At 40.0% G+C, this 24,446-nt stretch overlaps 1 protein-coding gene across 1 annotated transcript in view; it reads right to left on the bottom strand.

The window, feature by feature from the left end:
• The window catches only part of LOC136286864 (uncharacterized), a 27,790-nt gene extending 3,344 nt beyond the window's left edge, over positions 1-24,446 (bottom strand). Inside the window, exons 1-13 of the mRNA XM_066178943.1 lie at positions 23,872-24,446; positions 20,676-20,795; positions 19,612-19,731; positions 18,394-18,513; positions 13,832-13,954; positions 12,677-12,759; positions 11,282-11,407; positions 10,404-10,449; positions 9,127-9,260; positions 4,690-4,818; positions 2,970-3,084; positions 1,960-2,094; positions 613-738 (exon numbers count right to left, since the gene is read on the bottom strand). Of these exons, the coding sequence (XP_066035040.1) occupies positions 613-738; positions 1,960-2,094; positions 2,970-3,084; positions 4,690-4,818; positions 9,127-9,260; positions 10,404-10,449; positions 11,282-11,407; positions 12,677-12,759; positions 13,832-13,954; positions 18,394-18,513; positions 19,612-19,731; positions 20,676-20,795; positions 23,872-24,097 (1,603 nt within the window). The 5' untranslated portion in view covers positions 24,098-24,446. The remainder of the gene's footprint in view (positions 1-612; positions 739-1,959; positions 2,095-2,969; positions 3,085-4,689; positions 4,819-9,126; positions 9,261-10,403; positions 10,450-11,281; positions 11,408-12,676; positions 12,760-13,831; positions 13,955-18,393; positions 18,514-19,611; positions 19,732-20,675; positions 20,796-23,871) is intronic.

The following is a 24,446-nucleotide window of genomic DNA, read 5'->3' as shown; positions in this document are numbered from 1 at the left end:
AGATATAGGAGGGTTTTGGCTCTGGCTCCACGTACGTAAAGATATGCACTATATAGAGTAATTACCACATTATAACTCTCATAAATACTCAACTTTTGTCCAAAGACAAGAAGACTAGCCAAACCCAGAAAAAATACTAAGGATTGGACTTTTAAGTATGAAAATGTGAAACTTCCCAGCAATAATATCAGCTAATCATACAATTTCCTTTTTTGCTTGCTTTATCAAAATAAACTAAAATTACATTGAAAAACTTCTAGGTTTCATCTGGTGCCCCAAAATTCTTATATTGGATAAAAGCATCTGTTCCTGAAGTCCTGTTTCCCTGCTGTTCAGAAAGCTTTTAGTTTTAAAGCAAGCAAACAAAATCCTCCTACCTTTATCAGGAGATCTCTTAAAGAGCTGCTTTAAAACAGGTGAGGTAACAGCTACCCTTGAGATTAGTCTGTTTTCTTAAGTGAGCAGAACTAGTCCCCGGAGAATTTTGCACTGTCAGTGGCTGGACTCGATCTTAGGGGTCTTTTCCAACCCAAATGATTCTGTGATCTCTGTTACTAAGCAGTGCCTGTTTGCTGCTGATGGGTGTAGGCAGCCTTGGCAGGAAGGACGTACCTGCTCGTAATCTGCAGAATGTGGAGATGCCCAGCTGCTGAAAACGGACCTCTTGGTGGGTAAGAAAATTCTTGAGATAGGCTTGAATCTCTCCAATGTGATGCTTCCACAAAAGCATCATTTTTTCTGCATAAATGGGAGAACCACTGGAGATCAATATGAACCTTTAAACACTTTGAAAACGGATTTTTGTAACAACATTTATAAGATCAATAATGACTCATCCACCTTCAGCTAAAACCAATATTACTGCAAAGACTGGCAAGGCCTTCCCTATTCTACAGATCCTGAGAATACTGCTGATACTTCAGATAAATAAAAAGATGAGTGGGCTGCTGTGCTGGGACTCTGATCCCAGTGCAAGGGGCCTGGTGGTTCACTGGTTGGCCTGGTAGGTGAAGCTACCCATGAGATGCTTATGCTGTCGGATTCTGTTCACTACCTGAGCGAGAGTCTTCTCTGTTGCAAATCCTCAGTGGTAGAAACGAAACAGATTTGCATTTTTCCTTACTGGGGACTCACTAAAGATTTCAGTTTTTCTTACGTTTCATGTCCAAAATCTAACTGTACCTTTCTAGAGAATGTGACAAGTATCATCTGAACACCCTTTTCTTGCAAGTCTTAAAGGCCGTCAGCTAGATGGAACAAGTATGTTAGGTATAAAGCTGTTTGTTTTCAATAGATAAAAATAATGCTCTTTTATTCTCTCTCAATAAAACTTTAAAAATTTTGGCTACATTCTTAAAAGTCACTTCACTGCTCCTGCTAATTTAGTCTGGAATTATATCAGCAGGATTTCGTTCAATAGGAGTTTTTCTCTTGGTGGTCAGGGAGCAGAGTTAATCTAAAATTTTGGAACACAACCTCTGCTGTCTGTGGGGGATGCCATCACATTTTACATACTGAGAAAGAAGGTCATACAGAAAGATGTAGCCTTGTCTGAAGTGATCCTTGTCTGAAACCTGTTCTTATCTCCCCCAAGGTGAGGAGTATCTTAATAGTCTCCCACCTTCCTACGGAAGTTGTTTGCAAGGACTTCAGAACTGGCTGTGGACCAGCCCTGCAGAATGGCAGTTCTTGAAGAAGGCAACAAACATGTGTATCAGATCTTTATCTGTGGTCCACTTTCATCTCTGGGGTTTCTCATGCACTCAAGGACTGTTTCATTTCAAGGGTGACTACAGGCACTTCTACTCTAAAAAATTTGTTGAGACCAAATTGGGGGGGGATGCTGATAGAGGAATATTTATGGTTCTTCAGTGCCTGGCAGTCCTTTGGGAAAAGGCTAATTTCACTGCAGACAGCCTTAAGTCTCTTTCAAAGCACAGTTAATCCTGTGTGAGTTACCATGACCCATCATGTGCTGGATGATGGAGGCAGCATGAAAGGATGGCTCAGGATGTTCCAGTTGGCCAGCCAGTCTCACCAAGCATTTCGTCAAAGGTTCATCCATCCACTGGACCATGTGTAACATGGCTCCTTCTGGAAGGCAGAAAGGTAAGAGAGTTGTCTCTAAATAGGCACTCCAGTGTCAAAGAAATGAAGGTGAGAGGTCTGTTAGAAACTGCTGAAATAGTGAATCCTTCATGCAACTGAAGAAGCAAAATAAGTGCTGAACTTGGTTAATAAGTATGTTCAGGTTGTAAAAAAGGGTCATGTTCTGAGGTTATGCTCTCAGTAAGGCAAGGCCATGGATTTGGTTCATATTTTCTAGGCTTTTTGTTCTGCAAAAATGAATCACTTCATGTGCAAGATCCACTCTTGGCCTATTTGGCTCAGTCTGTCCAGCAGCTACTGGGCTCTGCTTGCAAAATTAAATGTGACGTGTTGCCAGCTGCATGGCCATTACACCAGATACAAGAGATGACTTGTTTGACAGACAGTATCCAATGCTGGGGCATGTTGGGAAAATTTACACTTGTCCTTTCTGCTATTAAGAGTGCTGTACCTTTCATGAGTGTCAATTTGGTATCTCTGATAAAATCCATGTGCAAAAAAATTTCAAGAAAAAGACCTACTTCATGTTTAAGTCCTTTTTAAATATCAGTTTCTGCAATGATGAAATTATTTCAGCCCAGGGAAACTGGGAAATGTTACAAATACAAGTAGACAGGGCATGTACAGCAGTAAAGTTCGGCACAAAAGAAAAGAAGTTTAAGCAGTTGAACAGAAGTGCAGACAATGGAGCCCACATATCCTGCCACCGAATCGGATTTTGTTCTTGAAACGTACAACTAAACAATGAATTTCAAGGGAAAGACTTGGGCTGTGTGTCCAGCTGTGCTCCATCTCCTATTAGAGTTAATAAAGGACATGCACTTCTCTGATTCAGCCATTCACGGAGGTTGCTGCCATACCTTGCTTTGCTAGCTCAGCAAGGCAGGATGTCACGTAACGAAGGGAATCCTCCTGAGTATCAGTCAAAAGCATGGTCTGAAGGAGACCTTCAACACAGCGGCTCTCAGTGATTCCCTGCCACAAGAGAGAGATTCACGTTTAGCACTTCCACTATGGTTTAGTGGTGTCTGGGGGCTTCAGAACTACTCCTACAGTACTGAGGGCTAAACTATCAATAATGGAAATGTCTCCTCCCAGATCTACCGCAACCAGATGAAAACACCTTGGATTGTTCAGAGATTGCCTGTACTGAGATATGTATTTTATAGACTGAGTTGAAAACAGATAGAATCTTAGCCTGTGCTTACCTGGATTAAAAAGTGAAAAATGAGACCAAGAAATGAGTTCTGAATGGGTCAGCTGGAGGTGACTGGTTGCTAGTAAAGTTGAACCATGAAGTCATCAGCTCTCTGGGAGGCTGTAACACTGGAACCTGCTCATAACTCCTTAAGTGAGCTCAGGTGTCTATCCAAAAGGGAGTTTTTTTGGGGTTTTTTTTGATATTCATTTTATGCTGCAGTTTTTTAGCTTGCTGCTTAGAGGTTCAAGGTGGATTTGAGACTGCTGCTTTTCAAGCTCCCACACTCTGTTTGTGTCCTCCTGGCATAAAAACAGCAGTGTCTTTTTCCTCTTGTGCCAAGGACTCTTCTGTATTTTAGGGAGCATTCCTTAGAACTGACCTTGGAAACCTGGCACTACCACTCATGTCTGTGTATTCACTGATGCAGTGAGAGCTTGATACTCTCTATATTATAAAGCTTTCTGAAGGTGAAGCAGCTCCCAGCTGATAACAGGAGAAATCACAGAATTTAAGTATTTCAAAAAAAGACTATGTTTGTCAAACTTTGAACAGAGGGTCCATTTTTATTCCTACTGCGGGCCTTGAGTTTAAGGGAATCTAGTTTCCTGCAAAGCTTGATGTCACAGCTATTAGAAATTGATATAATTCTTATCTTAGTGAAAAAAAACATACTTTTCCTTCTGGCTGGTTTAAATCTCTGAAACTACTGGTAATTGGATCATGAACAAAGGGGGAGAAAAAAAAGAACTGAGTCTTGAAAAGTGTGTACTAGGAAGTGGGACAAAGCAGAAATGAGGATTTGGTGGGGTTTTTTCCTGCATATTGTGGTGGTACTGTTTGATCAAGGTACTCTAAAAGGCAAGGAGAAAGAAAGTGTGTCTGTGGATATGGATTTCGAAGCAAAGTCAGCAAGAGAGATCTTTACAGCATTTTGGCATAGCTAGTATCTTGCCAAAGAGGCAGAATGTACATCAATAGTTGGGGTTCTATTTCACAAAAAATGGTAGCTGAAACATGAGAGCCAGGAAATAAAGATTCAGCTCATAACCTCATATTTTCCTGAATGATTCCTTTAATCAGCATGAAATGTCCTTGCTAGAAGAACTGTTTATACCTATGATGCAGTCAAAGTAGGTAACCACATCACTCATAGCAAAAACTAGCTATTTCTTATTTTAATTAGCTTTTTTGTATTGGATTGGGAAAATATGAATAAAATTACCTTTCATTATAGTTCTTTTATTCATACCTGCATTTTTGTGTAAAATACATAGTAAATTGGCACATGTTTAATTACCCACAAAATTAATTATTTTTTTGACATAAACACAATGGCAACCTCACAGGGTATAGTTCAGTGACAAACATTGTGTACCTACCTGTGTGTTTTTGGAATGGCTCAGGTGTTTGATGATGCAAGCAGTATGTCCAACAATCACAGGGTCTGTTTTATGTGCTGCCAATAACGTCCCCAGGCTCTGCAGTAGCTCAGCACATGCCAGAGTGTCCTGAGAAGAGTAACCAGTATCTCAGTTACATCCAACATGGACAACACAATGTGACTTTGCAGTGACCTATGGAGAGATCAAACTTAGCTCTGCAGGAAGAGCATTAGTTTGCTTATTTAAACCAAGAATGTGGCTGGGTCCAGTGCTGCTTCTCTCAGGTATGGTCTGGTTGCCACTGACTATTGAACACTTGCTATGGAAGGCTGGACTCTTTAAGGTTGTGTAGTTTGTTGTTTCTGTCAAATGCCTCACCGGGGTCATTGCTGGTCAGGGGAACGATGTGTGATCCTCACTGGAAGGAGAGGTGGTCAGGGTTGGTGTGAAAGGCAGAAGTACATGGTGAAGCAGCAGCAGCAGTGTGTTTCTGAGTACTTCACCAATTTATCTGGCTACAGCAATGGGTTGTATGTTTAGATCAGTTTGTGATCAGGCACCTCTTTAGTAAACATGTCCTGAACATCTTCTTTACACACATTTCTCTGTTGTCTGATGATATTTTAGAGGTACTTTGCTGGGTATCTGTCTCTGAATGCTGTCTTCCCCCCATTACCATTAATATTAATTGAATCACAGAATGGCCTGGATTGGAAGGGGCCTTAAAGATCACCTAGTTCCAAACCCCCTGCTATGTGCAGGAACACCTTCCACTGCGTTGCTCAGAGCCCCATCCAACCTGGCCTTAAATACTTCCAGGGATGGGGCATCCACAAATTCTCTGGGCAAAATGTTCCAGTGCCTCACCACCCTCACAGTAAGGGATTTTTTTTCTAATATCAAATCTAAATCTACTTTCTTTCAGTTTGAAGCCATTACTCTTGTCCTGTAGAATCAGATCCAAGTCTGGATTACTGCACAGGTAGTTACCTCAATAACAATATGGATTAAGGGGGCACTGCTGTGTGTAAGAGAAACCTGAGTTCAGCAGAGTTTGTGTTAGGTCTACAGTTAAAAGCAAAAGATTTCCTCTTGGGAGTGGGTTTTTTTTTTTTTTTCAGTCTCCTTCCCTTAGGAATTTAGGAGGTTTTTTTATGCAGTTCTTCTGTTTGTTCACAATGAATTTTATCAGTTGTACTACCTGGAAACTGAGATGCATTAGCAAGGGAGTTCAATATAAAACAAATCATTGGTCCTATACACAGCTGCAAGAAAAAAATCACATAATTAAACCTGTGAAACATCAGGATCACTAAAGCAGTGTTAAACAGCAGATATCTTTAAAAGTTAGTTTAATCTTTCTTTTACTTAGGTTAAATTGCAAAAAGTGTATCTTATTTTCTTTTAATACCAGCTGACATCTTCACTTAGCTCACTTTAAGCACTGTCACAACCACCAATCCTAAAATAAAACAGGAAAATAAGTGAAAAGGGCAGTTCTATGCCTAAACACAGGGCATTTAAAGAATCTTATATGCTCACAGGGCATTTAAAGAATCTTATATGCACACATGACAGTAAATTTTCCTTAGTCTTATTTTTCCTTTTCTTTAAAGGAAGAAATAATATAGCTTTAGATAATCCAATTAAATTACCACTAATGACTGTTTTCTATGCTTTTGGGCCAGAAGTCCTCTTTTCTATGTAATCCTATCAACTATGATACTCATTTTTGATTTGCTACAGCCTGAGAGGAGGAAATTTTCTGTGGATTATAAAAAACTTTCTAATATATAATGACTTCTCTGCCAAGATCTTTTGTTTATTTAGGACCTACATTAGCAAGTAACTGTACTTGAATTTTGCTGAACTTCTCTTTTTGGCTGGAATATGGCTGAGATCCAGATTTTGTTTTCTGGCTCAATCCTGCACAGTGCAAGAGAATCACGAGAAAACTGCAAGTAAAAATAGATTAAGTGATTCAGATGGGTATTGATCTAACTTCTCCCAAGACTAGAATATTAAAAAAATAAAAAAGGCAAGGAAAAACATTTCAGCAGCACGTGTGCTTACACTTGCAATGCTGCACTCATACTCCTTACACAGGGATTTCTTGACAAGATAAATATTATCCTATTTACCAGTTAGCAAGATGGTAAGGCAAAGTTATTTTGTACCTGGGGTGGAGAGTTAGTGGTACCATCTGGAATAGACAGACCCTGACTTCCAGGTATTTTGCTCAAAGGAATTTGACTTAAAAGACTGTTTTCTCACAAACCCTGATTCTTTAGTTGTTTCAGGGTTGGGCTGTCCTTGGGAAAACTGAATACAATTCACTCTGCAAAAGGGAAGTTTTCCAGCCCTTGCTGGGAATCCCTGTCAACAGCTGACCAGGAGATTGCAAAAAGGGGGCTGAAGCAGGGCGAGGAACTCCTGTGAAGCATTCCTGGGGGTTTGCTTCATGGTAACGAAAGGGCAGATGGATTCTTCCCCATTGTATTCTGGGTAGTATTTGTAATAATTCAAGCATCACTTGACTTGGTTGTAAAGGTTAGCTTTGTTCAGTGGTTTGTTTTCCAACAGTTGTTCCCATGGAGAAGTCCCTTTTTCAGTCACGGAGAATTCAGCCTGAGTTAGAGAAAGAAACATTGAAAAGACTTGAAAAACAGGCCAGAAAAGGCATGGAGATGGGGAAGCAGGATATGAATACGAAGAGGTCAGCCTCTTCTCAGAGCGCTCAGGGCTTGCTTGCACAAAGCAGCAACATTCAGTAGTCAGGGACAGCCGTGTTTGCTCTCTAAAACAAATTTAGAGATGCAGATACTTCTCACTGGAGAATAAAGTGCGATGCTTTGCTTTCCAGCCTCCTGCTACTGGTCCTTTTTCCCTCATGAAGGATGGGCTGTTTCACCACTGGTGTACCAAGGCTAAGTCCCCAGTGTCTTTGTTCCCACTGCTGCTGACCACGTCTCTTTGTGGCTGGGGTTTGAAACACTGGTAAAGACAAGTTTCAGGACCAGGGAGAAAAGGATTTGGGGGTACTCTTTGCTGGGAGAGCAAAAAAATGTATACAATGTTTGGAGACAAGAAAAGCAAAACTGAGTGAGGACCATGTTCCAGCATAATGTCGCCTACTGAATAACGTATTTACTGTGCAAATGTAAATGCATTTCAATTGTAAGCTTGTCGAGAGAAAATTGTGTTTTGATTGTATGAGGCAGTTTGACAAGCAATGAGGATGTTCGATGCTCATGCAGCCACTGTGCCTTGAATAGCTCTGTGCTCTAGTTGCTGCCTCCCAGGCATTGAGCTCACCCATTTTTTCCATCATGTTCCAGAGGCAGGGGAGGTGCAATATTGGTTTGCATACAGACAACTGAATTGTAACGCACCAAACCCAGAGTAAATTTCCAATCAGGCTGAGTGTACTTCAGGCACAAGAAGCACCTAAGGTCACCTGAAGCTATTCAGACCTTGAAGAAATGTGGCAGGAAAGGTTCTCACATATTTTTGCTCTATGTACCCAACCTCACTACCTTCAAATGCTGTTGTTAGCTTAAAACACTTACCAAAAACCTTTCACGTCTAGGTTCCTAAGGACGTCTTTAATTACAGTAAAGAAGTTTATTTAAATACAAGAGTAATCTGTCAGTATTTGCCGTGATTTAACTGTAGTCACACTTCTTCATGTATTTGCTAGTGTTGCACTATTAATGGTGGTGTTTACTCTGAATGTGAGCGAAAGAATCATTCCATAACTGAGGATATGAGGATACACGGTCCTAGTGAAAGTTCTAATGCATTAACTAAAGCTAGACAGGATTTCAAATTCTGTTAGTCCCCCTTTTTGTTTTGATCCTAATTCGAAATATGTTAATGTTTTACAAATGCACTTTTGAATAAAGCTGTCCATGTAGGGAAGTAATGTATACTAGCCCTTTGTTCTGCACTTATGCACTCTAAATTATTTTCTCTGCTGCTCAGTGTGTGGGGAAGCTCTGTAGCCAAGAAATAACTTCCTTCATTCCCCTCATGATGGCAGTCTCTCCTGGTGCTGTGTGTGTCCTCCCCTGGTACACCCATCTGGAGACCTATAGTCTGGGGTCTGAGGGGTCTATAGGGAGTTGCAGGGAGTGCAAGGCAGTATCCACATATTCAACCACTCTGACAGCCATCTCCCCCTCTACTCTCTCACTGATCTCTCCTTTGGATCCCACTCAGCACAACAGATGGCTTCTCAGGCGGTGACAGTGCAGATGCAGTAAATGAAGCCTTGTTATTTTAGGTAGGAGAGGGAAGGGTTGGAAAGTCTCCCAGAGTCTCTTGGTCATTCTCAAAATGCATTTCATAGGCAGTTTTGCCATAACAGTGTTAGCCCAAGTGGTGGCCAGAACTACTCCTTCCCTTCTGTTTTTGGGAAATGACCTCCCATACCTGGTTGGGTGGGTGCTGGGAGAGTATCCAGAGCAGAGCAATTGAGGCACGACGCACGTCCTCACTGCCTGAGGCCAGGAGAGAGCACAGCTTGGGCAGGACGTTCTCAGCAACCATCTCGGCCTGGATGTCTGCTGATGTGGGAAAACAAAGGAGGTCAGGGGGGTTCAGAGCACTGCAGGGAGTAATTCAGGCTCTGACTCAAACAGTTGACTGTTGCCTCAGTGACCAAGTTAGAGGGGACCTCTCCACCTCTGTGGGATGGGGCAATGCCAGATGCTCAGTTATAAAAACAAACCCTCATTTGTTCTGCCTCCTTTTGCTGAGGGATTAATACAACCTTGATGGCAGAATGTAGGTTTGGGCACCCTCAGTCTGTTTCTGAACCTCAAAAGAAGAGTGAGGGGAATTTTCTGAGTCCATCACTGGCATAAGGCAGGTAAGAAGGTAGCAGCTTCTGCTGCACAAACAGAAAGACATCCCAAGCACCACCTATCTCACAGAGTTATGGTTAGCCAGGAGAGAACCCAGCCATCCCACTGAGTTGTTATACCCCACTTGCCCCTGCAACCTCAGTGAGTACACTAAAAAGCAATGTCAGAGCAGCCAACAGATGGAGATGCAGACCTAAAAGGTCAAGCAGACCAGGTGTTTCAAACACGTCAAGGAGTAGTACAGCACTTCCTTCACTCTCAACTCATTGTGACTGCTTGAAAACGAGCACCTCTACATTTTCTAGATGTATAACCCTACCTACCCTGGAGTCTGGGAATTTATCACTGAGTGTGCTAGTCCTCTGCCACTATCTCCTGAATATGTCATAGAAATGAATCTTGGACATTTACTAGGACAGGGTTTTTTAAGACGATGACAAATGCATGGGAGAAAATTACATTTAATGATAGACAGAATCATGCCTTGGAGAAGACAGGTCCCCACTCAATAAGCAATTTCAGGAGACATTCTGTCCTAATTGGGTTTAATGCTTAGGGAACACAGAAAGGAGGAAAGCTTAGCATCTCACTAAGGTTCTGTGCATAAGAACACCTCTGCTACCTTTTTCACTTTCTCCAGATACCCCCCTTGCTACCTGGGAGCTCTAAAGCAGCTTTAGTTAGGATATGCACTGCGCCTTCCTCTTCCCTTAACATCCAGTTAAAATGTAGAAAACATCTCCTTGCTTTTAATAGGAAAGGTTCCCAGCTCACTGTGCTCACTCTGTAAGGCAGAGAGAGAAAGAAATAGTGTGGTTTCTTTATCTCCAAGACATTGCTTACCACTGGTAGCCAAATTTCTTAGGCAAACACATGCCTGGCTTGAAACCTGCTTGTGCCAAAGAGGAGAAAAAAAAAAATTCAAAATGAGAGAAGAGGAGAAAGAGCAGTTTCAGTAATGCATGTTCATACCTATTGTACACAAAACAAACATCTCAACATGACAACATTAGCAAGCTATTATGTTATCTTCAAGAACAAATTTTGGCACATCTTTTTTTTCAAAGTTTTGATGAAATTTTTTCAACCTCCTAGTATCAGTCATCCTATTTTTGATGAAAAATGGGGTTCAGATTGGCTTTATTTTAGAACGTCTGTTAAGTTATAGGAAAATGAAGGGAAAGAAATTGTCCCATTTGCTTTGCCTTTTTTTCACCTCCCTTCTACACAGAATTTCAAGTTCCACCCTGAACTGTGGTTTCTTGAAGTTTCTTTGATGTGGCTTTCAACAAAGCAAAATTTTCAAGATGTTATTCCTCAAAGCCATACAGTAAAAGTTTCGGATACCAAAAAGAAAAAAAAAAGTAGCACAACAGATGTGTCAGACAACTTCTGTCACAGACACAATGATCAAAGACAGAGCCTGGACAGCGCACTTCTCACGTGATGTTTCAAGTTCATAGCATACAGGCTATTCTAGTCTAAAGGAAGTGTCCAGGGCTGTAGAACAACTTTAATAACTTCCCTTTGCTTTCTTCATACACTGACCTTGCAGATCCCATGTATTTTCTATTATAGGTGTGTTTTCTCATGGGAAAGATGTTGCATAGGTACGTGTATAGTAGATGAATAGAATGATGTGAGGCTGAAACTGGAAGCTCAAGTGTATAGCTCCACTTGAATGCTAAGTCTTTTCAACAAAGACAAAGCTACAGCTTTACCTTGTCCATAGAAGAGGATAGGAGAGAGATCAGTGTCCGCAGTAGGAATCTGTCACTGGGTCTCAGCAAGGCTTTGTGGTGCTGAACAGTGGCTGCCACGTTGCTCAGGGCAGCACAGCTGTAATACTGCAAAGAACCAAGAAAAAATGTAGACAGAGAGGTCAGAGTGGTGACACATTGAAGAGAATACAAATAAATTGGAGAAATGCTCAGATTTAAACCCGATGAAAATAAAGTGCTTTTTCACCCTACGGGTGTTTATGGGGTTGACACAACAAGCTGTAGCTGCTACAGCAATCCTGCTGGGGCGTGTTGTATGCTCATTAGGACCCTGGCTGTTTAGGAATGTGCTCTGCTCCTGGGATGACATTGCTGCTGGCATCTAAGTTAGGTCATCTGCATCTACTGTATTATATGTTTACATTGATTTACTCAAACTGGGTGTAGCTATTGCCCTAGCATGCCACGAGAACCAGAGGATCTAACCATTAATGCTAGGGAGGATTACACATATAAAAGTATCTATTACTAGGGAGGTATAATTAGAAGAAATAGGTTGAGTGTCCTACAGAGATGGAAATCTTAAGAAGAATCTCAGAGAAACCTAAAAATGCTGAAACAGTTTGCAGAAAGCAATTCTGCAATTGGACCCAGAGGGTCCATCCCTTCAGGCATTTTAAAAAAAATCTGAGAAGACAGATAATTAAACTGATGGAGCAAACAATTCTGTGCTACTCAAAGGAGTGAATGAACAAACTAGCAGAGTGTAAGGCTTACAACTCTGATTCATAGTTTATTTATCAGCATACTTTTGCACTAAGACAAGCTCTCTGCTGAGCGTGCAGAATCACAAAGAGGTGTCTGTGATAGGCATAAAATAGGATGCTTTACAGATATTTACAACAATAAGAAAGAGATCTTTGTAAGTTATGTCTTCTAAGAATGCTTAGTAATGTTGCTTAGAGTGGAAGATCAAAGTTAGGATGCAAAAAAAAAAACCCAAAAAACCCGAAACAAAAACAAACAAACAAAAAAACCAACCAAACAAAAAAAACACCCCAAAACCCAGAGGAAGAGACCTATCTGCATCTTGTCTGATGATCTGAAAGACACAAGAAGGTAGCCACAGAACAACCCTGTGCATGCATTAATGTGTGCTGGCAGAAAAAGTTTTGTGCTATAAACTTTTTCCTGTGGAGTTAGACAAATTGAGTCTTTTAATACACATTATCTGACTGAGCTGAGTTTCACCAAGATGCTCTCCCATGTTTCTCCACTTCACTAGAGAAACCTTTCCTCCTCTCTCTCCCCCTTTTCATTTCTGCATGTTGTGGTTTGTGCTCTTCTTACAGTCACAATGTTACTGTTTTAAAATCTGACCTATTTCAGTCATACCTGGACTTCTGAGTCAGGAGATTCCAGCAGCAAGGCAAGAAGTGGTAGGGCTCCTTCCTTGCATAGGACTTGTTGGATTTTCTCTGCCATTAAAAAGAAAAAGTAAAAGTGTCTTCCTCCTTCCCTCCCTCTCATCTGGAGGCACTGTTCAAAAGGGATATGCACAGTTCTTGGGTTCTAAAAAGTGCTGATGCTGTCCAAATATATGCCAGTCAGTGTGATTGGTGAGTATGTAATTTAGAGCTTGTGTAATGCAGCAGTATGCAGCTATTTGAGCATAAGGACTAGCAGGCTGTCTGATTAAGCTTTTGATGGTTTTATGCTAAAAACTGCCCTGAGAATCTGAATTGCTGGAGAAGACGAAAAGCCTCAGGTATGATCTTCACTATGATTTCTGTGGTTTTAAAACAAATTATTTCAAATATTTTTAATAATACCAGAAGTGTAATAGCCAACTGTATAAGTTCTTGCTAATTGTTTCCTTCCACAAAACAGCGTTCAGAGATGTTACTCATGACTTTATTGTTTAGCTCTGTGGAATAATGGTATCATCTTGGTAGGTGAAATTTAATGCTGGTTTGTTTCAGAGTTAATTATGGTAGTCCACATATAATTGCAGAGGAACAAGTACTGCTTTTGATAAAGCTGTTGGCAGATATTCCAGGTGCCTTTAATGTCTCACCTGTGATAGTTATGCTTAGCATACTCCAGCACTGACTTAGTCAGAACAAGCAAAAAGCTGCTAAAGCTCGATTTTCTTGGATAAGCTCCTGAGATAGCTTTAAAGCACACCAAATGTCCTGCTAACTTTTTAGGCCAAATTATTTCTTTAACAAATGGTTTTTGGTTTTGTTTGGTTTGGGGTTTTTTGTTTTGTGTTTTTTTTTTTTTTTTAATTTGACTGATTGTTTAAATATTCATACACTAGCCCCTTAGATTTGAAAATCAAGCTTTTCTGTTTCGCTACTAGGCAAAAAAGGGCCTCTATCAGCTAAACTTAAATCATCAACCTGTGGTACCAACATGAATGCCATATGCAGAGGAAATCATTTGTTGCTCAGATAAGCTTTTATACTTGCCTTAATGTTTTAAGATTATTTTTTTATCAGTGAGTTTTCTTTTGGCAATTTAGGTAAACCATTAGCCCAAAAGTACCTGATTGTGTGAGGTTCAGAATAGCACCAACTGCATTTTGTTGGACTCTGGGATCACTGGACTTGGCAAGAGACAGTAGGGGTGTAACTCCTCTAGCAGCACCAATAGCCTCTCGGTTGGACTCTGGAGAAAAGAATCAAGAGACAGAAAGAAATACTTACTGCCATCTTACTGTGAGTCACAAGTAGGACAACTAGCAGGACTAGTCCTTTGGTGTTTCCTTCTCTGATTTCTCTGGATGCTCAAAGGAAACTGTTAAAAATTCTGAGAACTTAACAGGAAGGAAACCAACTCATGACCTCTGGATTAGCCATAAATCACAGCTGGTTCAATGCTTTTGGTTTGCGACTAGGATAATTAAAATATTCTTAAGATGCTTTAAACAGGTTAACAAAGTGTTGTACTGGCTTCATACCCTTGGTATGTCTGATCAACCTATTCACAGTGTGATAACCAAAAACTACATCATTAACTGCACGTAAGGTTTAATTAATTTAGTAGAGTATATTCATGCAAATTTCTCTCTTGGAATGGCCCTGTGTCACTCACTTGACAGCTACAAACACTGCAAAGGTTTCTAAAGACAGAATTTGATTTAAACATTGGAATTTGAAAAGATGATGCTTCTCTGAAGTGGTGGTGATTCCTTGCATGGCAATGTATTAAGTTGTACTGTTGTATTCAATATCCTGGAGTAGAAGCAGAACTCAGAAAAGATCTGCAGAATCCCTTAAGACTCTTGGATGAAAAACTGGTAAAAAAAAACCAAAACAAGACAAAACACTATAATACTTAATTCTGTACAATTAACAGTATTTATACACAGTTTACACAGTGGCCAGTCTGTGGACATTTGCTGACAGAAATATGAAGAAGACAAAGAAGAAAAAAAAAAAAAAAAAAAAAAAAAAAAAAAAAAAAAAAGTATTTGAATGAGATCAAGTCTTCAGGTGCTAAGTAACTTAGAAAGTTATGAGAAGAAAGCCGTTAGTTTTATACCTAGAGCCAATCTAGTGGAGAATTGACATACATAGATTAGCCAGGATATTTATTCAAATACAGTTCAGATAGTATCTGTTTAATATTCCAGGGCAAGTAATTTTCTGTCATCCCTGTGAATATATACTCAAGTAAATAACTTTTATTCTGGAAAAAAAAAGGGAAAAATAATTGTTCTGGGAAGAGTAATCTATTTAAAAATAGCTTTTTCATGTGGGAAGCTATTATTCTGGTGAAATATTCTGGTCCCTTTCATAGACAAGCCCTTCTCTAATCTAACCTACCTACATACCATTCTTTTGTTTCCCTCAGTAGAAGTAGAAAGTTTTTTGTATGGCTTGAACTGGTGTGATGCATACTACTCAGCTGAATAAAAACAAGAGGTTAAAAGATTTAGAAAGAATTTTAGTATTGCTGCTTCCCTTATTCTTGTACACAATACACTCCATGAATGTTTGTGAATGTGGAAAAGAACCTTATATTTGAGAAAAGGGTTTCAGAACATTTGGACAAAACTTGGGCAAATTCCTTCTTCTATCAGATATTGTGCCTGAACACTTGTTTTGCCAGTTTATGATGACAGACTGGATGGGGAAATCTATTTCACCAAGATGTGTAACTGTATTGCCATGTCTGTATGGGATGTGGCAGGCGAGATCATGTTTCTCTCCTGGACCACTTTATCTTAAAAAATGCAGTCCCTCCACTGATGCCACTGCAACCACTGATGCCCCTTGGAATGCTTTCAGAAGGAAGCCATGTGTTCAAGATGCTAGTCTAAAGTGGGATAATCAACAACATCTACTCCAGCTGTGTTTGAATAACTCACTAATTTATAAATTCTTTCTTTCCACTCTCTAACATTTGTGTGCTTAAAAATTGCCATCAGAACAACTTTGAATGTGCTTTACACTCAGGGCATCCTCCTTGTTTTAGCTTAAAGCAGATGTTCACGCCCCCCTAAACCCTGAAGATGTGAACATTTAGTTCTGTTCTGAAGTACTCTGAGTTCTTATCCCACAACTGATTACTTTCACTCACTGATTGAAAAGCTGCAGATAATTGCAACTATGCATGTGTCCTTTTGCTGTGTGGACAAATGCTGTTGTTGGAACAAAGTAACCTTCAAATATTTTTCATCTGAATGGGTTAGTTTGCTCTTCTTATTTTCAGCTCCTTATTGCAGCAGGCAGACAACCCAGTTTACACATGACCTCCAGTAACACTGCTAAACAGTTTCACTCTGTACCTAATCTTGCATGCTTGTTGCAACAGAATTAAGACCATTCTTAGATGCAGAATTTTAGTCACCTTAAAGCCATCCAAGGATTTTCCTAATTTGGTTCTGCTTCCATTTTTTTTTTTTTTTTGCATAAAAGGCCTTCTTGAAGGATGTGACTGAATGGGATACTTTTCTCATGCAGACACTTAAAATATCAGAGTCTGTGAGTTAAAATTAAAATAAACCCTGGAGAATTGCTTCTTGCTTTAGTCTCATTGCTGCGGTATCTAAATATAATCTGAAAAACAAATAAACGGATCCAGCCCATTTAAATCCTAGTTAAACTGGGACAGAGATCCTCAACAGTGATCAAATTCCAGGCAGAAACCCAGCCTATGCAGGACTGCCTAACTCAGTTCAGCCTTGAAAGCTCCTTGAGCTCTTAATTCGGAGTACTTGTGCTCAGAAGGACATTGGTGCTTAAGGGAGTGTGCAAAGGCATTTGAAGACCACAAGAAATAAAGGTAGTCTCGATCTGGAGTAGCTGAGGGTTCCCTGCATTCCAGTTAGACATCTAGAAAAGTAAGAGTGTCTTCAGGACTAAGTAACATCCTTAGGTGCCCAAACAAATCACTTTTTCTGTGGACTGTTTAAAACAGGTGAAGGGACATCTCTCTGTAAATTTTCAGGGGCTTAACTTCACTGACCCTATACAAAGAAAGTCCTTCTAGTGCCAAGTACCTAAAAGTTTAGTGATGCCATGCCTAATTAAGACATTTAAATGAGGCAATTTGCATTCCACACAAAGTAATGTAGTATGTAGAATTCTTAACCTGACAATAACATACAGTGCTTAAAAAAAAAAGCTCCTAAGACAAAAGTATTTAAAAAACTGAAAATAAAACAAAAAAGTGGGATAAAATACAAATCAGCACTGTCATGTGGTTGGATTCTGCTTATCCACTCCTTCTTTGCAACATAAATACTTAAATGAGAAATTAACACTTTCATCATGCGTCCCTCAGCCTTCTGGGACATCAGACTGCAACTTCCCATGCTGGAGAGGGAAGCTGGCAGAATGAATGCTACAGGAAGGGGAATAAATGTTATTAATGGCTTTTCTACAGACTTGTGTACAATTTGTACTGGAGAACTACGAGTTTGCACAGAGTAAGACAAACATGATAACCTTTCTTCTGGTAACTGTGGCTGAACTTACGTGTCTGCATACCAGGAAAATATTACTATCATTAAATGAAATAAGCATAGTCAAGCAGAAGTTGGTGACAAATGCAAGTAGTACATGATGGATAACAAACTGACTGAAAGCAAACTGGCAGCAAGTTTTGCTGAATGGGAATGACCACCTGGGAAGAGGCTACAAATGGAATTCCATGAGGGCTAATCTGTACTTGCCTTGAACCATAGCATTAAAAGAAAGATGTGAATGTAGAACTGTCAGTGCAGTGGAGGACCAGGATATTTTACAAGTAACAGACAAGTTAGAAGACTGAAGCAATGGGAACAGAATGAAACCTGTACAAAGTGCAGGGAAATGTTGGAAACGCTTGTGGTAGAGCCTTGACTACTTCATGTCTGCTGGAAACAGCAGCGAAGGAGGAGCAAGACTAAGTGATTAAGTCAGCTGTAGGATGACAACATCACCATGGCACAATCACCAAACCTGCAAGTATTACCATGAGATGTTCTGCAAAACATATTTCCCTATGTGCCACAATAAAAGGCACAGGTGAGACCCCAGCTGAAATACTGCACATTTCTGGTGACTTCTCTTTCTGACGAGATGAATCCAAAATGGAATTCCTGCAGCATTTATCTATATCCTGGAACTGTAACAAGGCCTGAGGCCTGTGGTATCACAATACGGCACATGCAAATGCCATGTTCCATTGCTGGAACATATCATTTACACCCGGAAGGACTCTAAAGATGAATGGAGAGTCCCACATACAACAGGAGTCTTAAAAGACCTTGGCTTTCTCAGTCTAGTAAAATGAAGGAACCTCATCAGCATAGACATCAGAGAGACACAACTCCTGAAGTAAAAGCCAATGTAGTCATTAATTAAGATAAGCTGGTCATGAATACATTTAGGATGAAAATCAGAAAAAGGTTTGTAATCATAGGAGCACAAAGGTAAGAAACACTGAGAAAATTAACTGGAATGTCATGAGATTGAGTTTATTATGTGGGAATACCAAAATTTGCTGCTGCATCTTATGACTCTTAAACCAATTGCAAATAGGTTGTTTAATCTTAAAATATGATGAAAGAGTTGAATGAATTCACAGACGAGGATAAAGGCAAAGAGAACACTCACCTGAAACAGCCAAAGTCATGATGCAGGCACAGGAATTACACTGGACAGTGGGATCCTCTGATTCAAGCAGATCCAGAATTGGCTCAAGTAAGCCCATTTGGACAACTAATTCTTTGTCAACTATTCAAAAATTCAAGAAAAAAAATGGACAAATAAAAAAGTAAACAGTTAGCAATTTTGTGGAAAGAATACATCATCCACTGACTGCTTTGGAGATCTACATTATGATTATACAAAATAGACCTAGGATGGAAACAGCCTGAAAGTCACTCACAGTCCCTAGTCCTAAGCTGGGTTTGCTTAATTCCCCTTCAGATGCATGAAAGAGTGTAACAGATGTCTGGAGGCTTTAGACCAGAAGGTCCCAAATCGGGCTAATTTTGGCAAGAGCAACTGCAGCTTTCCAGTAGCTTCACAATTCACTCAGCAACTCCCCCAACCCTTTTTCTTCTGAAGTCTACCCTATAAATATTATTTTTTCTTTGTAAATTGTAACATGATATTATTTGCAGCAGATGCCTTAAAAAAGAAAGCAAAGAAAAAGGCCGGCTTTGCTGAAGACTAACCCTGTCTTCTGCTATTACAGGACTGCAGGATGGAATACTTGTTATGGCCCAGGTGCCCAGGAGTGCAGTAATAGATGCCACAAGGACTCCATTAATGAGGTGTGGCATATTCATGACCGGTCTATCAACATAAACTTTATTGGGAAGTTTTTCTTCTGCATCTCCCAGATTTCATCCCAAATCTATTTTCCCCTTTAGTTACAGAAGAAAGTAAATTCTACTACACATTTAAACTTTTTCTTTCCTCTGCAAGCAATTTAAGACTAAGGTCCAGTTCATAAATAACCAGAAAACAAGCACTGTCTCGTACATAGAGTTTATTTCAATGAGCTGTATCTGTTGTTTGAAAGAAAAAATGTCTGTAGGTCCAACAAATAGAGTAGAATTCCCACACTGGTCTGGGAATAATTTATCAGTCTTTGCACACAGATCCACGAAGTCTTGACACATTATATATTCTAGCTGGAAGAATCTGATATATCTTGGTGCCACCAGAAGCTACGTATCTTGCAGTCAGAATCAGACTCACACTTGTCCTACTAGGAACGCAAAAAAAGGAATCTAGATTTGTTTAGAAGTGCCCTCCTTCTGTCTGAGTCTGGCTGAAGAGACACTTCTTCACCTGAAGAGAGATGTATCATTAATTACTCACTATTTCCTTCTAGCAAGAAGTTGACAAGGGACAAGGAAGACATCTGCTGCACCTCCAGGTCAGCAGAACGTAGTAAGGCATAGAAGGGCTCCAGATGCTCCACGGGCAGGGGGATGTTCACTGCAAGAATGAGAGGAAATATTTATGAGTCCCATTGTTTACCACAGTCACATTTTTCCCCTTGATGGACTTAAGCCTCAGGTGTTCCCATAGACAGGCTGAGTGATATTCACCTTTATTAAAATTCCACTGCTACTAGCAAACAAGGCAAGTTTCCTGAAGAGGTTTTGAATGATCAAGCACTTCAAAAACATCATGGGAAGGGAAGCAGTGTGCCTTGCTACCAAACAAGTCATTCTGCCTCACAGCAGGTCTTTGCGTTGTGGCTACCTGCACTTTTTATCCAGCAAAAAATACACGGGATAAAGCTATCATACAATGACAGAATATTCTCTTTGAAGTAAAATTAAAATAAACAAATAGATAAACAAATTACAAACTGCTTATTGCTAGTATTTCTACCTTTTCGTAAAATTCAAACTCTTGCTGGGATTTTATTTGGGATATCTAGGCTGACTCCTAACCATTAGAAACTACCTCAAGAGCCAAGTGCCCCCACAGCATAGTTGGAACAAAGAAGAATGTTTCCTTCATAAATTTTCACTACAATCTGGCTTCTGGAGCTTTATTCTCTTTTGTAAATAATATATAATATTAACTGGTCACTATGTCCATTTCCTTTCACCATATTTTGATTGTGTTGCTTTTAGGAGATTCAGTATACACTACCTCTAAATACTTTGGGTTCTGATGAATTTCACAGAAATATAACAATTTCATAAAGAACAGCCTTGTATAATCATAAGAGATATCTCCTTGCAGCAAAACCCAGAACTGACTCTGCCTTTGTGGCAATGACAGTTTTCCAGCTTCCTTAGCAAAAAAACATAGCATGAAAGCAAAAAAACCCTTGCTTAATGAATCAAAAGGAGTTTCACAGTTTGAAATATTATTTTTGTTTATAATTACATGAAAATTTTCTAATGCGTACTGAGATAACTTACTGTGCTGACTCATGTGCAAGTAATAGAGGGCAGCTGACTGCTGTAAACCTGGGTTTTCTGAAAAGGATAAGGTCCTCAAGGCTTCCAGAGGGTCCTTTCCAAGGGGAGACATTTCAAAATCTAAAGATGTAAAACGACAGCACAGGCACAATTACATCTGAAAAGGGTTAGTGCACAAAAAGAAATTAAAATTTACAGCCAACTAAACACATAAGGATTTTTGTACTGCCACAACTCCATAAAGCCCATTAATCTTTATTCATGTTTCCATGAGCAGAAGCAATAGATGAACTGGGAATAACCTGTCCTTGGCAAGGCCTCTTGTAAAGCTTATAAAGCCAGTGATTGGAAACAAGATAAATTATAACCTTTGGACACTTTTATGCTATCTAATATAAATGCAGGTATTCTTGTTCTCCACAAAAAAATCTTTATCTTTTTCTGAATATTTCTTAAAATACTGAACACAGTGTTCTTAGTTAAGTAAGAGTATATATTTCTAATTTATTTCTCTATATATTTCTAAGTATAGAAAGAGTATGTATTTCTAATTTACCACATCTGAAGTTCACTGTGTTTCCTGTCTTGGGTATTGAAATACAGGATTTAAAGGAAGAGCAACATGGACTGCAAAAGGGCTTGCCTCAGGCTCAAATTTCTATCATGAGTCTATCCGTTCTCAAGTATGATAGCTCCCCTATGAATAAACCAGATGTTCAACAACTGTCATCATGCTATAGCAGTCATGCATGACTTCTCTAAGTCACTGTATAATATAATATGTGGAATGGAGCAGCAGAGAGGAAAATGAAAGGGACATTGAACCAATGAACAGATTTTAAAAAGTAATGTATGATTGATTGACTGGTGGAGCACACAATTATAAGATAAATTTTCAGGCAATAGATTAAATCTGGGTATTAATGATTGAAATATTTCTATGAAAAATATCTAGCTACTTTACCTCCCATGGGACCAAGAAATGTGAGGGATGTGAGGGGCATGAGCTTTCATGCCTCAGTGTAAAACACAGCCAATATCTCAAGCCATCAGAAGCTGCTGACATGTCAAGACTAGCAAACTGCTACCCTCAGGATTAGGTAAGTGAGCTTCACAGAACTGCTTCATAGAAAGATAAAATTTTTAATAATTAGTAATACACACAAAGGGAATGACTTGCCTGTGTGTGCAAGGTTTTAGATAAAAAAAACCCCAAAATCTCTTCATGTGGTTTAATTCTGTTGCTTTCATTATCTGAACCTGAATCTATCTGATTCTTCTTTTTGTTTGGGAGAGTGATAAAGCTGAAACCACTCAAAATCTTGACTTACTTAAAATATCAAAATTTGTTGCCCCGGCTAACAGATGAGTGTGATGATCAACCATGAAGTCCTTGCACCCAAACTGTCCAAACACTGTCCTTTTGCTTATTTTATTTTGTTCAAAACTGAGGTTTGTTCCCTCTTAGAATAAAATACACAGGTGAGTGTTAAAGTAAGAGGGATGTGTCTTGGTTCTCTTTGTGAGGCTTCCCTACCTCCATTTCTCTAGGCAATGAGATTTGGTCTCTCAGAGAACTAACCTTGGTTCTGCTTCCTGGGTGCTGTATGTGTCCTGTCGTGGACAGTGGGACCTCCCTGAAAACCCTCATTGTCATCTGTGTACTGCTGTCAGAAAAGTTCTAGGCTTCCTGCTGCTGTACCCCAACTCCCACAGATCCAAGACAGACCACACTTTCGAAGACTGATCTTAGAGAGGAAAGGATCTCTCAAGAAAACACAGAGTCTTTTCAGGAAGCACCAGTGGCTCCTACAAGGAGCCATTCTGGCCTCCCCTTCATTATATCTCATGCATCAACTGTGTGGGGATACTCCCCAGTCTCCTGTAGAGTCAGGAGAATGCTAGCCCTTGGAAGAAAAAGTTCAGCCCTGGAAGATCTCCACTGTATAACAAGCTGAAAGATCTGTCCCTATTCTGGATATGAATGCCAGGATTTAAAACAGTGCTAAAGGTGCAACAATCACTGAACCTTATTGGCAGCGCAGGATCTACCACATTCACTGAATAATGACACCAGCTAATACCAGCTGAGGCAAATTCACACACGTTCCCAACAACCAGAGTCACAGCAATTATTCCAAAGGTTGTTCCATGACAGATCATTTCAAACAGCATTAACTGTGTCACACCAAGGAAAAATGTCTCTCCGGGTTCCCCTCACAAGATTGTTTCATGTTCCCAAAAAGGCAAGTAAAGAAATAGTAGTTCCACACTCTTCATACAAACGTTAAGTAGGAGACTAATGCAACTTTGTGTAGTAGTTTTACCCCAAGGCTCCTAAACGTAAAGCACTATACCCAATTAGTTGTGAGACAAGGCAAAACCAAACAAGCAATGACTCCTTATCTTGAGATAAGGACTGTCTTTAGATTAAAACACTCATCCAAGATGACTGCAGAAGTTCAATAAAAAACCAAGTTTTCCTATTGATATTGTATCCTAGGACAGGACAAAGAGGACATCACAAACAGAAAAACAGGGGAATTAGGCAGATAACCTGTAAAGCAAAGGAGACAGATGAAGAGTTATGGATCTACTTTGATTCAAGCAGAATCCCATTAATGTGATTAAGCCTCATGTCTAAAATGTTTGCACAAAAGCATAGTTGCTTGGAATCCTGAGAGCTCAATGATGCCTTTCCCAGGGTGACTGTGATCTTCCCCACGTATAACCCAGACATTCCTAGCATAAGTCCCAGTGTTCAGCCAACACAGAGGTGCACAGCTGTGCACATCACACTGTGATCTCCCCACTCACAGCTCAGCACTCAGGTAGCCTCCAGTCTTAGCAAAGCCCCTGTCCAGCTTTGTCAGTTTCTTTTGATCAACTTCAAAAAAGAAACCTTAATTTCTAGAAGGACTCACTTTTATGAAAGACATTTACATGGGTTATGTATTAACAGTGGTGGCAGAGCAAGAGAGTGACTGACCATTTTTACCTAGATACAACTGTTGCACCACTTGAGCCGTTGGTGTCGTGGACACAAAGAAAATGCTCTGCAGCTCTGGCCTTTCCTCATCATCACCAAGCTTCTCAATGCCATGCCAGAGCAGATCAGCTATCAATCTGCTTTCAACTGACAAAATTCATCCCCTTGCTCTTTCACATTCCTTTAGAAAAAGACAGGTCCTCTTACCTGTTTCAATATGCTGCAGAAACTCCTGTGCTGTCACTCTCTCATGAGGCTGTAGGACGGGCTTGTACAGCTGCCTGTTTTTAGAGCTGTTTTGCTTTAAGCAGGAGCATTTGCTTATCAGAGTTAAGCATTCCTTGATGCCTTGCACCAAGTCAGAGGACATCCTCTGAACGAAGCCTATGAAGTCCCGCAGGAGCTGCATGCATCGTCCACATAGTTGACCCATTCTTGTTCTGACAGCAGCACAAAGCAAGAAGAAAAGGAAGGAGATGGAAACAAAAGTTTCTTCTCAATTTGTTCGCTATTTGTACTAACTTGCCTTCGCACCGTTCTGTCTTCCAGATATTAACACCACACCATATGCAGATGCTGTAAGAAGACAGACTCCCGTGTCCAAAGAACTACATTTCACAAGGCTGGTTTCGGCAGACCTCCTGGAGTTCATAAATTATTATTCAAAATGAGTGCACGGGCGACACACCTTCCGTCTGCTTGAAGAAAAATAAGATAACAACCTAAACATATTTCATGGAGAGCAAATGGAGTTTAGGTCATGGAGCATCTACCAAAGCCTC

This window comes from Chamaea fasciata, unplaced genomic scaffold (genome assembly GCF_029207755.1).
Source record: "Chamaea fasciata isolate MVZ Bird 193981 ecotype frontalis unplaced genomic scaffold, bChaFas1.0.hap1 SCAF_3, whole genome shotgun sequence".
Lineage (NCBI taxonomy): Eukaryota > Metazoa > Chordata > Aves > Passeriformes > Sylviidae > Chamaea > Chamaea fasciata.
Note: the sequence above shows the minus strand (reverse complement) of the source record. Positions and strands in the feature narration are given on the sequence as shown.